At 40.9% G+C, this 16,209-nt stretch overlaps 1 protein-coding gene and 1 long non-coding RNA gene across 2 annotated transcripts; one reads left to right on the forward strand and one right to left on the reverse strand.

Moving 5' to 3' along the window:
• Positions 1-106: 106 nt before the first annotated feature.
• LOC306925313 lies at positions 107-5,766 on the forward strand. The gene is made up of 3 exons (XR_013790238.1): positions 107-175; positions 1,758-1,934; positions 5,695-5,766. It is a non-coding gene; the product is annotated as an uncharacterized lncRNA (long non-coding RNA).
• A 5,431-nt stretch (positions 5,767-11,197) lies between these two features.
• Positions 11,198-14,918, reverse strand: ccna2 (cyclin A2). Its single transcript, XM_079498351.1, has 9 exons — positions 14,650-14,918; positions 14,253-14,495; positions 13,391-13,670; positions 13,104-13,207; positions 12,786-13,009; positions 12,491-12,695; positions 12,226-12,339; positions 11,909-12,042; positions 11,198-11,800 (listed from the first exon to the last, which is right to left on the reverse strand). Exons 2-9 carry the CDS (start codon positions 14,481-14,483, stop codon positions 11,749-11,751), a joined length of 1,344 nt encoding a protein of 447 aa, XP_079354477.1. The 5' UTR covers positions 14,484-14,495; positions 14,650-14,918; the 3' UTR covers positions 11,198-11,748.
• Between the last annotated feature and the right edge of the window lie 1,291 nt (positions 14,919-16,209).

Genomic DNA, 16,209 nt, shown 5'->3' on the forward strand with positions numbered 1-16,209 from the left:
GAGGTTGCTTTACTAGTAAAAACGAGTGCTTCCAAACTTTAGAAAAAAAGGAATTGCAAGGAATTTCTTGACAGGAAGTTATATCTCATAACAAGTCTATAGTGGATTTTTATGAAACAAACACTTTGCAGATAGAAAGAGGATAATTCAAGCTTTTTGAACAGCTGCAATGTTGGTGAGTTTAACGTTGTTTAATACAATCAGATAGGACTTTTCTGTTTGGTTGAATGGGCTGTCAATGGAGTTGCATCTAGTTAGCACCTTGCTGGCAAGATGGCCGTGGTCTAAATATCGTCAATGGGACACCGGAGATTCATGGCCAGCTAGTGCCCCTACACAGGTCAGGGGTTAAATAAAAGCCATTATTGGAGGCGAACTATATGAAGACCACTACGGGGGAGTATTCCAATTTCAAAGAAACTTTACAAAAGCCAAATGTATTCCTTGTTGTACGAGCAATCTCACTGAGAATAGTTGATCTTTTATTTTTTTTGTGAGCAACAATTATATTATAGGCTAAGTTTGCATGTACTTTGATCTTCTCGGCTAACACACCTGAAAGAAAACATTCTGTTCTCACTATCCCCCTGATGAAATTCTATCCTAATGAGATGCACGCAACTAGCTAGTTTCCATGTGAACGGTAACACAATATGGCACAAATTAGACCACCATCCCAGTGACACTGTGGGCTCCTTGTCGCTTTGTTTTTAAAATGATATCATCAACCTTATCAAAACCACCTGCATATTTTGTCTGTGCGAGGCAGAGAAGGGAAAAAAATCGAATCAAGGGTAATCAAATTAAGTTGTTTTTCGTTATTTTGTGCGTCCTCACAGCAATCTTTTTTCCATGAATTGAAATGAGACTTCAAATAAATGCGTGGAGAGGAGGAGGGAAAATATATCTAATAACTGCTGTAATCACCAGGTTGTTGTTCACACATATTGCTTTGTTTAAATAGCAGGTTGTGTAGACAGATGCCAGCTAGGTCATTTGTAGATCTGGCAGTCTATAGTGTGCATAGTTCCAATGTACAGACTGATTATAGGTTATTGGTTCACCTGTGATCCTATATAGACCTACAGTAGATTACAATTTCTATATGCATTTGATTTATAACCTTGTGTTTTCCTTACTGTAAATCGTTCTGGATTACACTCATGCTAAATGCCTACATTATAAATTGTAAATAGTTTAATCCCAAAATCAGCTTGAAAAGCCAGTGACCCTTAATGGAAGGTCAAGACACGGTCCATTAACAGAAGGTCAGATCTGTTGCTGTGGGTAAACCAGTCTCTGGGAGATGTGCTAATAATATGCATGTTGGAATTTGTGTCATACTTGATACTAAATAACAATTTCAGATAATATTCATAATCAAAAAAGAGAGCAATTTCTTCTCATCTGTATATCGTCTGACACATATTAAGAAATTATGACAGTTCTGCAAGATATCTGCAAGGTGAAACACTTACCATGCTTCTTGTTGAATAAATCAGCCCAAACTGGGGATTTGGAACGGATGTGATAATCCTACAGTCACAAGAAATGTCAACACAGGTTAAGAGTAAGGCACGCCTATTATGTCTTTGAAAAAAAAAGAATTATAAAAGAAAACAGCCAAACTAATCTAACACGGAACGTTATGTCTATACGTACTAAACATTTTCTGCTACGTTTTATCCACTGTAAACATAACGAATGGAAATATCATTTGGTCTCCGTGGAACTTACTTCTGTTTTCTTACCAACAGGTGTTTTCTTTTCTGCTCGGAGATGCGGTGAAGGACAGACAGGACACTCTACAACTGTCCGGGAAGCAGCCTCTGGTCACAGGGGGACAACACTTCCCTGATCTATGCAGTGTTCTCTTTCACCTGCTGTCACTCAAACAGCTTTGTGACCTCAAAGTGTTTGGTCATTTTTGTCAGGTGTGTGTGTGTGTTACTTGAGTTGTCTGTTATCTGTTGACATGGGTCTCTCAGTGCCATACACCTTTGAAGAAAAGCAAACATGTTTCCGAGCTTATCTGATCCGGGTGAATCTTGGCACGAAGCATGATGTGGGGGCAGGTAGACAGATCTTTGATGATGATGTAATGTGTGGTGGTGGCATTGACAGTGTGTGTCGCCGATACATCTCACATATCGACGGTCACGTATATGACTGTCACTGTCTTAATTAAAGTGAGCACTTGTGAGAGGAGAGTGTGAGTGAGTGAGCATATCGCCTCCTATCCAGTTACGATAGCTCTCCGTTTCATCTCAGAGCATCTAGCTTCCCCGTTCACACATAAGGGCCAATCTTTTAAATCGCAAACATGAGACAGCATTAGCAAACATGTCAACTACATGGACTACATGGATGACCCGACACCAGAGGGGTAATCTGCATATATAGGGTTGGTGGGTTTTGTCAACCCACGGCCCCCCCACTAGGGGGCCCCCGGCGGCCGGCGTTTCCTCCTCCCGCCAGTGAAGGGAGAAGGATGCAACGGCCGGCCGTCCATTTCAGCAGTGGGTGAGTAATTGCTGATATGAAAGTTCTTTCACATTCTGCACTGCAGCACATGTGATGCTGAGCTTAGGGCCCCTTTCATTCTAAGAACCGGTGTTGTTTTCGTCGACTAAAACTAAAAATGTTCAAAAACTAAATGGAAACTAAATGAAAACTAAGCTGTGATGACTAAATATATTGACAATTTCGTCAACAAATAAAAACTAGACTAAAATGTTAGGAAGGGACTAGTGGACAAGAGATCCAGTATAAGTAAAAGACAAGTCATTTTACACTTTGTTGCATGCTGAAAATAGCAGATCTACAAGCTCACAACGCGTCGCAGCACGACGCGTTGTGAGCTTGTAGGTCTGCTATTTTCAGCAATTAAAAAATCAGTCGATTTTACGACGGCATCAAGGCTAAATCAACTGTAGATTACTAAAATGAATAAAATCTTATGATATTTACTCGACTAAAACTAGACAAACACTAAAACATTCCAGGTGACTAAAATGTGACTAAAACTAAATAAACTATTCAAGAGACTATAGGCAATGACTAAAACTAAAATGGAAATTTGCTGCCAAAATCAACACTGCTAAGAACCCATGGCTGATACAGCCTAATTACGCCACTGACCAACACGCACCTGTAAGCAATCTGGAACCTTGTGTCAGTCTGACAAGAGAGCAGGGCGCATTTCCGAACGCACTGTTTCCAGTCCAGCTGAGACGCTCCAAGGTTCCCCAATAGGCGGCCCGCGGGCCATTTGCGGCCCGCGGAGCGCCCCCTTGCGGCCCGCGGAAGAATTTCTTTAAAAAAAAAAAAAAACATTTTTTTTTTTTTTTTTGGGGGGGTCCCAGATATAAATGGCATTAAATGGGGGTCAGTAGCCTATGCATGTCAAACTGGGCATCCTTTTCAAATGGGGTCCTGCCCTGAAAATGAATTAATTGGGGAACCCTGGCGGCTAGTCCCTACTACCTGCTGCTGGTTTCTTTTGGCTAGTAGAGGCCAGGGTATGCGCGTGACATCATCATCATACCCGGAAGTTATGCGGGAATGCTTAGCCCTAAATTATACTTGATGGACTAGGTGCGCTGTTTTGAATTGCTATTATTGTTCAAACCCAACAGAAACCAAGGATTATATATTTCAAGGGCGAGAGATCACAATAAAAATCCTAATCATTCTTCCTCCTAACTGGGAGAAAAACAGCATCTGAAAATGTGATGGGGCATTTTTTACACGTGAGTGCAGTTAGAACTTTTCCATTGCATCTTATGAGAGGTGGTGTTCTTCTGCTGCCTTTATGCGCGCGCATGCCGTTTCTTATCAGTGTGACGTCGTCTGATAAGGCGTCCATCCTAACAGAAGGGTCCTATCTGATTGCATTAAACAACGTTAAACTCACTTTGCCGATTTGCCACTCACTTTATGCATGCGCATACCCTCCTCTATTCAGTATTTCAAATAAATAATAAGGTGGTAGCCTATTACCTTTTCATGAAACCATAAATTCCCAGGGTATGCGTCTCAACCCAACATGGGATGCCAAATATTGGATTCAAATTTAGGAAGACTCCACAGATCGTGGGTTGGCAAAGGACATACAACAATATACATAAAATGTTTTACAATTTCAATTCAGGTTTGGTGTAATAGGCAGATTTCAAGGCAGCTCCTTGCTTCTCAAATAGTATAGTGTTAATTTGCCTGAAGCTAGTCTGAATTCCATATCAGCTTTGAAACCTAATCAATTTGATTTTTTATTCATGATCAATTTGCAATGACAGAACATGGTCATTTCCCATCCCATTGTGTATTGTATTCTTCTTCTGAGAGAAACGACCAAATTAGTTTGCAGGCTCTCATTTGTAGTGCACCTGAAACCACAGGGTTGATATGACATTGAAAAATAAAACAGTATTAATTCAAATAACATTAATTTTCCTTTTTCCAGAGATATGCCCTTAAGTCTTTTTCTCTTTCCTTTCATATCCATTCATTCAACTCATCCCACCTCGGCAATCTGAATGTCAGCAAGAAAAGTTGACCATGCAGAGACCTCTCTCTTTCTTTCTTTCTTTCTTTCTTTCTTTCTTGTTTTTTATGTTAGTTTAAACCATGGAATATCTGGAGCCCGCTAACAGGGAAACAGACGCTACACAATATACTGTAGGTGCCTAATATCATATGACAACATGACAATGGTCATTTAATTATATTTATCAGACACATTTTGGGCCCTTGTCAGCCCAGGGATACGGGTATCTGTTCAGTACTCCTAGGCCTGTCAAGATTATAAAATTATATTAATTGTCACGAAAGTAATTGCAATTAACGATTTAATTGTGTTTTTCTCGTTGAAGACTGGAACATAATTATGAATAAAAATGACATCTCTGCTTGGCTTTTACGCTTTGAAGTTGCGCAGGGCAGATAGGACAAAAAAGGGGCGATTTTTAAATAGTGGAAATAGCCGATCTACAAGCTCACGTGAGCGTTGTGAGATTCTAGATCTGCTATTTCCACTTTTCCACAAAATATATGATTCAACATGATTATGCCTATTATGCCTATTATGCAAAAATAATTGTGATTATCTTGTATAATTGCGATTAGGCGATTATGTAATAATTGTGACAGGCCTAAGAACTCCTGTATCTGCGTTTCTTTATAGTTGATAAAAGGAGCTAGCTGGTAATAAAAGGTCAATAGTGCATTAAACCATTATGGGCGGGAACCCCTTTTGGTGTTTATAGCATTATGTCATACTTTAGCTATGACATAATGCTATAGTGCACATAGTGCGGCACTATGAACTTGTAGATCTGCTATTTTTTGCAAAATGTTGAAAATGTGGTGCAAATCTTTGAATATATATTCTTTCAAAGCGAACGTTTTTAACTCAAATCTTTGCTTCTGAGGGGTTCCTGACATGAAATATTGAGCACCACTGATACAGAAACATAGGTATTTCAGAAAACTGTCAGGATTTAGAAGACATTTTTTTTATTTTGACGTCAGGCCTAAATGGGTTAAGCGCCACAGGTGATCAAGTGGTGACAGAGGACATTAATTGTCACCTCTCTCTCTCTCTCTCTCTCTCTCTCTCTCTCTCTCTCTCTCTCTCTCTCTCTCTCTCTCTCTCTCTCTCTCTCTCTCTCTCTCTCTCTCTCTCATGGCCAGGCCGGAAGCTGTACTGTGGTCTGCAGTGGTGGAGTACCTTTACTCCAGTACTTGTACTTAAGTACAATTTTGGTTATTATTACAAAACATACCCACTAATTCAGCCCTATATACATTTTGTCCATTTTAAAATAGCAGATCTACAAGCTCACAACACCTCACGATGCATTGTGAGCGTGTAAATCGGCTATTTTCAAAAGATCTTTATACATTTAATGTATTTTTGAAAACTTGTGAAATGGGACATTCTGCATACTGAGTACTTTAAGTACATTTTCATACTTTTTGTACTTCCAGAGATCCAGACTTTTACTTGTAACAGAGTATTTCTACATTCCAGTATTGATAAAAGTATAACAACATGCGAGTACTTTTTACACTACTGGCGGGCTGTTATGGGGAGCCATAACATTTGTGAAAAATGATCCTGTCCATGCAGAGACGAGTCATGGGTGTGCGTGTGTGTGTGCGTGCGTGTGTGCGTGTGTGCGTGTGTGTGTGTGTGTGTGTGTGTGTGTGTGTGTGTGTGTGTGTGTGTGTGTGTGTGTGTGTGAGAGAGAGAGAGAGATCCACAGGTCTTATTGATCTATAGATCCTGACACTGTAGCTAAACGGGGTCAGACCAACAAATGTCACGTCCCTGTAGTTTAAAAATGCATCTATTCGGCAGATAGATTGAAAAACCCTTGCAAAACGGTTCGGAAAGTAGGCTATTCATCATGAGCGCATGAGGCATAAATAAGTTATGAAACAAAATATACTTAAATGGGAGTCAATAAATAATCAGGATCAATCAAAAGTAATGGAGTAATGGATCTGTTAAAGAATGTATCGTCTAACAGTCAAATAAACAAATAAAAGAAAACTAGCAAAAGATAAAGTTTAATGAATAAAATAAAAAAGGGGCGATTGCTGGCAGGGGCATTCATTCCTATGTAATGCTTTACCGCCAGTGTGTGCATTTTATTGTGTAACACTGAAGTCAGAGCGTTAAACCATAAATTAACTCTTTCCCCATGGGGCCAAGAGGCTATAGATTAGTGGGCCTACTTTCGGGTCGATTCTATTCAATGACAGCCTTTCCGCCTATAGCATGAATGACTGGAGTCTGGAGGAGGGAGAAGAAACAAACAAACAAACAAACAAAACTAAATAAATTTTCCTGAGCCCTTCTTTTTTAATATCCACATCATGTGCACAGAGAGCAGTATATGCTATTACTAGAGAAAGTGTTTAAAAAAAACAGAACTAAAGAAGAATGCATTGTTTGGGTCTTCTGCTTGTATTGAGCTGTACAGCCACCACCCACACATAGGCGACATTTACACACACTGTCGTCTGTCTTGTGCTGCTGTTATTAACCTTTTCCCCCATGGGTCTATCTAATTCGCTTTCTACAACGATGTGCCGTTAATCTCACCCACCCTCTCCAATTCACAAATGACAGGAGTTCCCTTGCTTTGTGTGCATTGCTTTAATAAGCATGAATAAACGTGCACGGGGCCTATGTATTTTAACCGGAAATATAAGACGGTGTTTATAGATGGGTATAGATGGGTAAAATGAATCTCAAAGATGAGACATGAGCAAGTGCAAAGACAGCAGCAAGAAAACACAGGACAGGATTCCATGTTGACTGATAAGATATACCCCACTGTAACTACCGGTACATGTCAAGCTCTTTAAAGAAAGTACAGCATCACTCTAAAAAAACAAAAATGAATAAAAAAGGTTGAACGTTGAATTAATGTATTTAATTTCTAACATTGTGCTTACATTTATAGACAAATCAAATATATGTTCTTGTGTGAACCCACTGAGGCACATCCAGAGATAATTCATAATAATCCAACAACCAACCAATCTTTTGGCACAAATTGCTCACAGTGTTCCACAACAATCCCCCAATGTCACTACAGGAAACCATGCCGTCTCCAAAAGCCACACAGTCTCAACAGTCTTTGTCTTTTGCTTGGCACCCAACTGTCCATGTCGTTTTTTCACAGCATGTGGCATCTCTGACGAAAGCAAGGCTCTCTCATCGAGCGCACTGGCTGTAGGGAACAGTTGGTGACCGAGTTGCTCAGCTGCCTGACGATCATCCAGAGCAAAAGAACCATGAGCAAGAGGAGAAGGAGTAGCAGTCCCAGGTAAAGGCAGAAGTTCGAGCCCCAGCTCAGCGCCAGGGGCAAGGAGGTGGAGGTCACCAGGAATCTCCTGGGGGAGGGCATGGGTATGGGCTTTTTTCAGAGAGCCTCCCCCTTCTGTAGGCTCTCCGAGCTGTTAAAGGCTGCTGTTGGAGGCTTCCCGAAGTTGGACCCCCTTCAAATGGTTATACAGGAGCCGCTGTTGAGGATGTGAGCACCATCTTCAAATTGCAGATCCAAGTGGAGATGATCCAGCTATGGAATAGAATGTCCTTTTATTCCCATGGTTTAATGCTCCAAAAATAGTTTAGGTATGACGAACCAGTGACGATAAGAAAGCACTAAGAGGTATCATGGTGTCAAAGCTCGGCATTCTCTCAGAGAGTAGTGGTGGAATCCAGGGAATCTTTCTGCAGTGTTCTGTGCATGCTCTCCCTCCCAGACTCCCTGTCGAAACCCTGCCTTCCAATTTATTATGAGAGAGAGGGGGAGAGAGAGAGAGACAGACAGACCCCTTCACTGCCATTGGCTACCGCCGTCTTTACCTCACCTCAAATCAAGTCCTGCGTTAATGTGAAGCGGAAACATCAATGCATGGCTATTCAATTGTTCAAGTATGGTCAATTTATTGACAACTTAATTGTTTGTACATATTTTAAAGCGCCGGAGGGGGCAAGTGTTTATTGCCAAATACAGTAAATTAGTGTTATGGCATTATCTTGGAAATGATTTTGATGCCATTTCTATCCCCCCCCCCCCCCCCCCCCCCCCCCTCAGTGGTCCAATACTGTAAGCATTTCTGCTGTAGTTTCACCTATTGCAAATGTTTTAAATCATGCACCATATGCATAAAGGGCTTTGTATATTTGCCTCCGCCTTCCTGTTATTTGACCTGTTCCGTGTTCCTTTCCTCTCTATTCCGGATTTTCACCCACTCTTAGCTCATTCAAACCAGGAAACCATCTGTGTTATTTTAGATTTTAGCCATATTTGATATGGCTATTCGAAAATAGCAGATATACAAGCTCATAGCACGACATGTCGTTGCCGATGCCGTGCTATGATAACAGCCTGTAGATCCTGCTTTTTGAAAAAATCTTGAAAATGTGTGCAAATCTTTGCATATATATTAATTATAACACTTTAACTCAAATCTTTGCTTCTTGTCTGGAGCAACGGAACCTCTATCATGAGTAAAATATAAATGCTTCCGTCACTGGAACAAAATATTTTGAAAAGATGGGTCAAATACATATAGTTTTGGGTGGTCCTTGACATGAAAAGGTTTGAACTACCGTTTTAGTCAAATAGGTTTTTCTGAAAATGTTAGGATTTAGAAGACATTTTTAGAATCAAGGTCTTAATGGACTAGGTTCACTATAACTATAAATAGATTGTTCACCATTGTTATAGTTATGCCGTGAACACCGACTTGACCTTTGACTTTATTAACCCCTTTTGGTGTTTAAGCATTATGTTATACGTTAGCTATATAAAAAAAGCTATATAACGTTCCCTGAAGAAGGCAACTTGTTGCCGAAACGTTGGAAAAATTAAAATTTGATGGCATCGTGACTACGAGCTGTGCGGCCTCTCTCCTTTCTCAGTCATACTTTAGCTATTGAGCAGATCTACAAGCTCATAGCTCTCACAGAGCTTGTAGATCTGTTATTTTTGAAAAATCGTGAAAATGTGACACAAATCTTTGAATAAAAAAAGTTTTTTAACTCAAATATTTGCTTCTGGGGGGGTCCCTGGAACAACATATTTTCAGATGGGGGTCGGCGGCCAGTTACATATATTTTTGGCAGTCCTTGACATGAAATATTGTTTGAGAACGACACAGTAGAAAAACAGTATAAACATTGTTTTTTCAGAAAACTGGCATTTGTAGAATTGTCCTCAGGTCTAAATATATATCTTTAACGTTTTAATTACAGTGCTGGGTACATGTGAACAGCTATTTACACCTGCGAAAATAAGTGGATTCTGTGGTGCATCCAGCTTTGCAGAGCATTTCTATGCACACCTAAACCTAACCTTAACCCATGTCTAACCAATGACCCGTCTAAACTAAGTATGCACCCCGTTCGGGGTAGGTAGGGTGCTAATTGTCATTGCACGTATTCCTACGGGGTGGGCGGTACCTGTCAGCAGGGAGTGTTGGGTGGGACGAACGAGTCTCCCCGGTGGAGACAGGATAAATTAGCATAACAACTAAATTAAGGAGAAAAGGGGGTCAAAACCAAAATAAATTACAATTTAAAAAGACAAGTGCGCCCAGACATTTAGGCTGCCGGCAGCATCTCAGCATTGAGATGAATGAGCACTTCCGCATTCCATAACAATGGAATACGGAAGTGCTAATTCTATCTCAATGGGTTAGTTCCAGCCATAGGAGAAATGTTTGGAACTATAGCCCATAGGCACCCGCTTTGCGGCGAGATCAAAGCGTGTCGCTACTCTCCACTCTGATAGCATAAGAGCCATATAGCTAAAAACTGCGCCTTGCAGTTAGGTTAGGTGCGAGTACTGAGATTGCATCATGTGTCATTCATGGCTCAGAGAAGAGGCTGCAGTTTAGTGGGTTTCCATAAAGAATCAGTTTCTGTACACAAATACATTGTGAGAGATCATAGTCACACTACCAGGCAAGCTACTAGGGGTCAGTTAAAAATAAGTCATAAGCAGATGTGTATAGGGCAATTACTATATGGAACACATTACCAACTATGATGACTTTAGCACACAGTAAGGAAAGTTTTAAGAAACCTTGAAAAACACAATGTCCAGTGGCTCAAATTAGAGACCGCAACAAAGATGGACACTACAAAAGATGGCACAATATAGTTTACTTCTTTACTCAGTGGAGATTAGGCACAGCCATAATGTGAAAGTGATTTAGTCATGGCCTCACAATGAACAGAGTACTGAAAGTGTTTCAGTAAGAAAATGTGTTGAAGCTTAAGAGTAGCTGCTTGTTGGGCAGCAAATGGAGTGGAAACATGTTCCACTTCACACATTTAAGTATAAACTCAGATCACAAGCATAAAATCAGATCTACAAGCTCACAGCAAATATCATGCATTGTGAGCTTGTAGCTCTGCCAATTTTGCTCATGGTCACCCTAGACTATGGATCCTGGGGCTCAAGTCAAGTGGTTAATGTAGTCAAACAGTTGCAGTAATACTTCTGTTATGACAACTGAGCAAGTGAGTGTGTGGAACCCTGTGTGTAAAACATTCTAATTGTGAAGCCTTTCGACATTCAAAAACATTTGCAGAATACAGTCACCTCCTCCAAGTCCAAAAGTGGCTCTCTGCTGCCCCCATGAGTACACGAAATGACACAAGAAATGATGGTCTAAATTTATTTTATTTACAAGAGCTGTTCCTTTGTTTTACAGAGCAGAAGATGCATTTAAGTGTTTAAGACCTGTTGGACAAAATGGGTGAAAAACTTTATCAGCAGAACAGGTGAACAAATTTAGCCAGCACTAACAGGTAAGTGTGGAGAAGTACATCTTTCAGTATATAAAAAAAGCTCTTTAGACAACTACTCAAAGCTCTTACAAAAATAGTTATAAAATTGTAGTTGTCAGGCTCACAAGGACAGAAAATATTCACAGGCCTGTCAGAGAAAATATGCATTTACAATGTGTGGTGTTAAGACCACTAAATGTGCATTTGTCTTAGAGACAAACTATCAGAAATTACACACTGCACTTGATTAGTATCCTGCATTGACTATGCTCATGGTAATATCCAGTATGAAAGAACAATTTTCCAAGAATAAGATTGTTCAAAACTGATTTTCCTTTAAAGGGCACATTTGTGCAGCTCTACATGCTCAGTTATTAGAAATGTGGCATTTTAAGACAATAAAAATATAAAAAGGGACAAAAAAATCATTTCAAAAGCAGTTTGGCAGGAGGCTCAATGAGGGAGACTTCATGGTACCTGGGGAGAAGGAAAAAAGGTTTATAAATATACACTACTGTGCACAGGCTTCTTCAGACAATATATAGTACACACACACAGTATATATTAATTTACTGTAAGACTTACTTGACTGCCTTGTATTTTTCCCTGACCGACTGCTGGGCATGCTGTGGGGAATTGAGGTATGTCTGGTGCAGATCTTCGACACACTGAGTTAGGTCCTCTAGCGAGTAACCAGTCATCTCCGACAGGGTCTTGGGCTATGTGGGAGACGAGGGGGAGCAAGAATTAGACTAGTAGTTGCATATCATACGTCAATCAAAATACAGATGGCAGAATTGTGTAATGTTTCCAATGTTACTTTGACCGCCCTATATAAAAGTATACTTCCAGAAATAAATGCCAGGAGTTTTACTTGAAATTCAAACATGTGTTCAACTTACCCATGAACCCCCAGTGATGGTGCTATTGGCCACAATGAAAGCTGCAGCTGCCGTTTGTGATGGGAGGTACTTCAGGAATGGGTCTGAATCAACCAGACTTATCTCCCCAAGGAACTAGAAAGGAGGAAAAAAAAATCAAAACTGGCCTACACATTTCAAATAAAAGCTACAACTCGAATGTATACTTGACATTGTTGCAATTGCCAAAACTTTTGCAGATCAAACTCAATTAAAGATTAGACCTTTAAATTATCATAACACTAACCATTGCTAGGCTCTCCACCTGCTTGCTAACCGAATGGTTTACAAAGTACTGCGTTAGAAACTGGTTGACTGTGGGAGCGGCCAGATCAAAGGACAACACTTTCAGAACAAGGTGCTCCATCCTCAACACTTGTTTCTTGGTGTAGGTGTCATCTGTGATGTAAACGAACTCTGCCACCTCTGGGGGGTAGATCTCTTCAAATTTCCTGTATTAACAAAAGAGCATTTTGTCTCAGGTCACCTCAACTTGTGTCACCTTAAACTTCTGAAATGCAGCTTTATGGAGAGAGACTTACGATGCAAGCAACATTGCGGCAGCTCCAACAAGCTGCAACTTTCCCCGAAGAACAGACATCGAGGAGAGGAAGCGGTCAATGTAGTTGACTGCCAGGTAAAGTGTCTCGCTCTGAAGCTTGTACTCCTCTCCCACTTCTACTAGCCAGTCTACCAAGATCGCCCTCATGCTGTTGGTGATGTCCGGCTGCTTCTTCATGTAGCCAGCTTTAGGCCTGGTTTTCACCTGTTAAAGAAAATGAAAATATTGAGCCACCATGGCAATCACCACTTTTTTTTTTTTTTTACATAGCAGTTATGTGATCCATGAATACACTCACCTCCATTTCCCTTATGTAAGTGTGAATTTCTTCAGCATAGTCCGGAGAGTTGTTTACATTGATAGACTTCTCAGCCTCGATTACCGACATGTCCATGGGAGAATCTATTAGGCAAAAGTCAATATACATTAAATTGGATGACAACTATTGCATGGTTTACCCACAACCTCAAAAGGAAATAAAGATTAATAGCAAAATGAAAAATGTGCTTTTGCTTATGAGTGCATACTACTGTGGACATAAGACAGGTGGAATATAAACAGTAGGATTGGAAGCTGAAAGCTTACCGAAACTGACATCCATGCAGGGAGGGATGTCAATGGTGGCAAGAGGCTGTCTCAGACGGGTTACGGCATGGTTGATTACAAGTGGGGAGTCATCTGTGGTGGGCATTGGCTTGATGGCCACCTGCTTCTTGAAGCAGGCACCATCAGGCTCATCCATGTGGATCTGGAAGGGAGGCAGCTTGGAAGGCTCATCCACATGAATCTGGAAAGCTGGCTGCTGCTTGGAAGGCACTTTCTCATAGCAGCTTTTGCCATCATCTTCATTTTTACAGGACAGCACCTGTAATGAGATGTATGGAGAGACAGGCAAACAGGTTAAGCAACACTGTTCTTGTGACTGGCAGTGAATATGCAACCCTGTAGTGGGGTCCTAGTTATATAATATGTGATGTTTTTTGCACAAATATATACACATTAGTTTCTCTTGGTGTACAGTCACCTGCTGTTTTTAAATGTGCTTTATTAAAAAAAATGACTTTACTAGTTTGTTCCTAATGCATGTAACGGGCAGATAAAGTACAATTAGTGCGACTGCATTTATGTACATCTAATGTCAGCATTCTAATTAGGTAACAATATTAGATCTGAAAGCAGTTGACCCAAGTACTTTCCTAGCTCAGACAAGAGCAACATCATAAGATAGACGAAATCGACACAAAGAATAAAAGCATAATAACGTAAGACAAATACAAGGCCTGATGCGTTTTGTTTATTTAAAAACGGCAGTTGTAACTGCCAGAAGCTAAGCTAAGTTTAGCCGCTCTCTTGTTTCAGAGTCCAACAAGCTATATGGTTGCTAACATTAGCCGGCTTAGCATCCATTCATACACAACGCCATGCATATTTTAGTACCACTACCAACCTGCTTGGTGCCGCCGCGCTGGTTCTGAGGCTTGCCGTGGTTGCCGTGCAGCGGTCCTAGGACGGTCCTGTTGCCCGCTTTGGGAGCGAGGTTCTCCTGGTTCCCCTCGGCAGCAGCACCGGTAGTGTTAGTAACGTTAGCCCGGGGCTTCAGCCCCCTCAGCCGTGCCAGCACGTTCTCTTGGTTGGCCGAGGAGGATTCGACCGCGCGTCCTTGGTTCAAACGAGACATGGTGGACGATTCCTGCAAAGATTCAGGAATTCCGCTTTAAAAACCGTACTTTACTATAATGTCGGGACACTAGTTTTAAAACACAAAACAAACGGATGGTTTGTTCCGTTAAGTAACGTTAGGCGCTTAGCATTAGCTGCTAACCGCGGTAGGGAAGATCACTTACTAGTATCAGGTTTGTTGTCGGTTGTTCAGAACGTCGGTTCCGCGGCTGCAACGGTTTACTTCTTTAGTTAGAACACTCGAATATATAAGAACGAAAGGACGTCTAAACAACTGCGTGTAATGTTTCAGCTCTTCATGTTCTCGTAATTTGCGCGTAAAAAGCTAACGCCTAAAACCTAAACTGTTTCTCTAACAATGACCGGTGGCTTCCTCCTCTCAGCTGCAGTGAACGTCCCTTTACTTTAAAACACACTGATGGAGAACTGATGTTTTGCTGTTGCTCTCTCTCCAGTTCAAGTAGCTCGCGACTATTGAAACGGACCAATGAGGAGATAGTCCGGGCGACGACGGACCAATGAGGAGACGGAGCTGGGCGATGACGCGCCGCCCCTACGGCACCCGAGAGAACTCAAAGTCGCGCTTCGCGGTGCCTCGGCGTGGAAAACGGCAGAGCTGCAAGCTCACTGCGCGCCGCGTCCTCCACGCATCGTGAGCTTGTAGATCGGCTTTCCCCCCCAATTTGCATTCAAATAATCCCTCACCTCTGTTGTTGTAGTCTACTGCCCTACTGAAGGGTGCCTGGGTGGGTGCATATTGCATAAGTACCACAGACGAATAACAGTCTAAGTCCACACTATTGATCCATAATATATAAATGATAGATAAGGGTTCAGGACAACGAGGCCTTTTCGTGGAGGGGTCAGAATGAAATTTGGACTTAGACTGTTTTTCGTCTGTGGTACTCAGGGAAACATCGAATTCTGACTGTTTATCAACAACAGTTTATAAAACATTCAGTTTCCGGTACTTTGCATTCCATGGAGATGAACGGTAATTTAGGACTCTGTACTGTTTTTGTTGTTCTGTATTGATTGATTGATTGATTGAAAATTGTATTAACAGTTTGCAGAATTACAGTACATTTCAAGCACAAACTCAATACAAAGGCTGTTAACTGTGAGTGGACGACCCAATTAAGCATTACACTTGTTTACAACAGGGTCCACCATGTTCAATTCATCAAAACATTTAGAGACGTACAAATAGACACTTCTATATAGACAAAGAACAGTACAGGAATTCATCATAATGGAGGTAAAAAGGGAAAAGAAACATATAGTGAGGGGAAAAAGGGGGGGGCGGTGGGGGGGGATTCAGATTTTACGGGGGCCAGTTTCGAATTGCAGCCATCCGTAGGTGCCCTTTGAGAGCGGTTTTGAAGGAGTCAAGGGATTCGCATGTCTTAATGACTGTTGGTAGGGCGTTCCACATTTTGGTGGCATAGGAGCGAAAAGAATTTAGTCCCTTGTTTGTGCATATATGTGTATATATTCAGGCTTTGACGTTTTGTATATGCAGAAATATCGGGCCTGCCCTGAAATATATAGGCATATATTAAAAAAAATTATATAGTGCATATATATATAATATAACAAAAAATGTATATAGTGCATATATATATAATATATATATATGCACTATATACATTTATTTTTATATATGCCTATATATTTCAGGGCAGGCCCGATATTTCTGCATATATAGGCCTACATACAAGTAT

This window comes from Electrona antarctica (genome assembly GCF_951216825.1).
Source record: "Electrona antarctica genome assembly, chromosome: 1".
Classification (NCBI taxonomy): domain Eukaryota; kingdom Metazoa; phylum Chordata; class Actinopteri; order Myctophiformes; family Myctophidae; genus Electrona; species Electrona antarctica.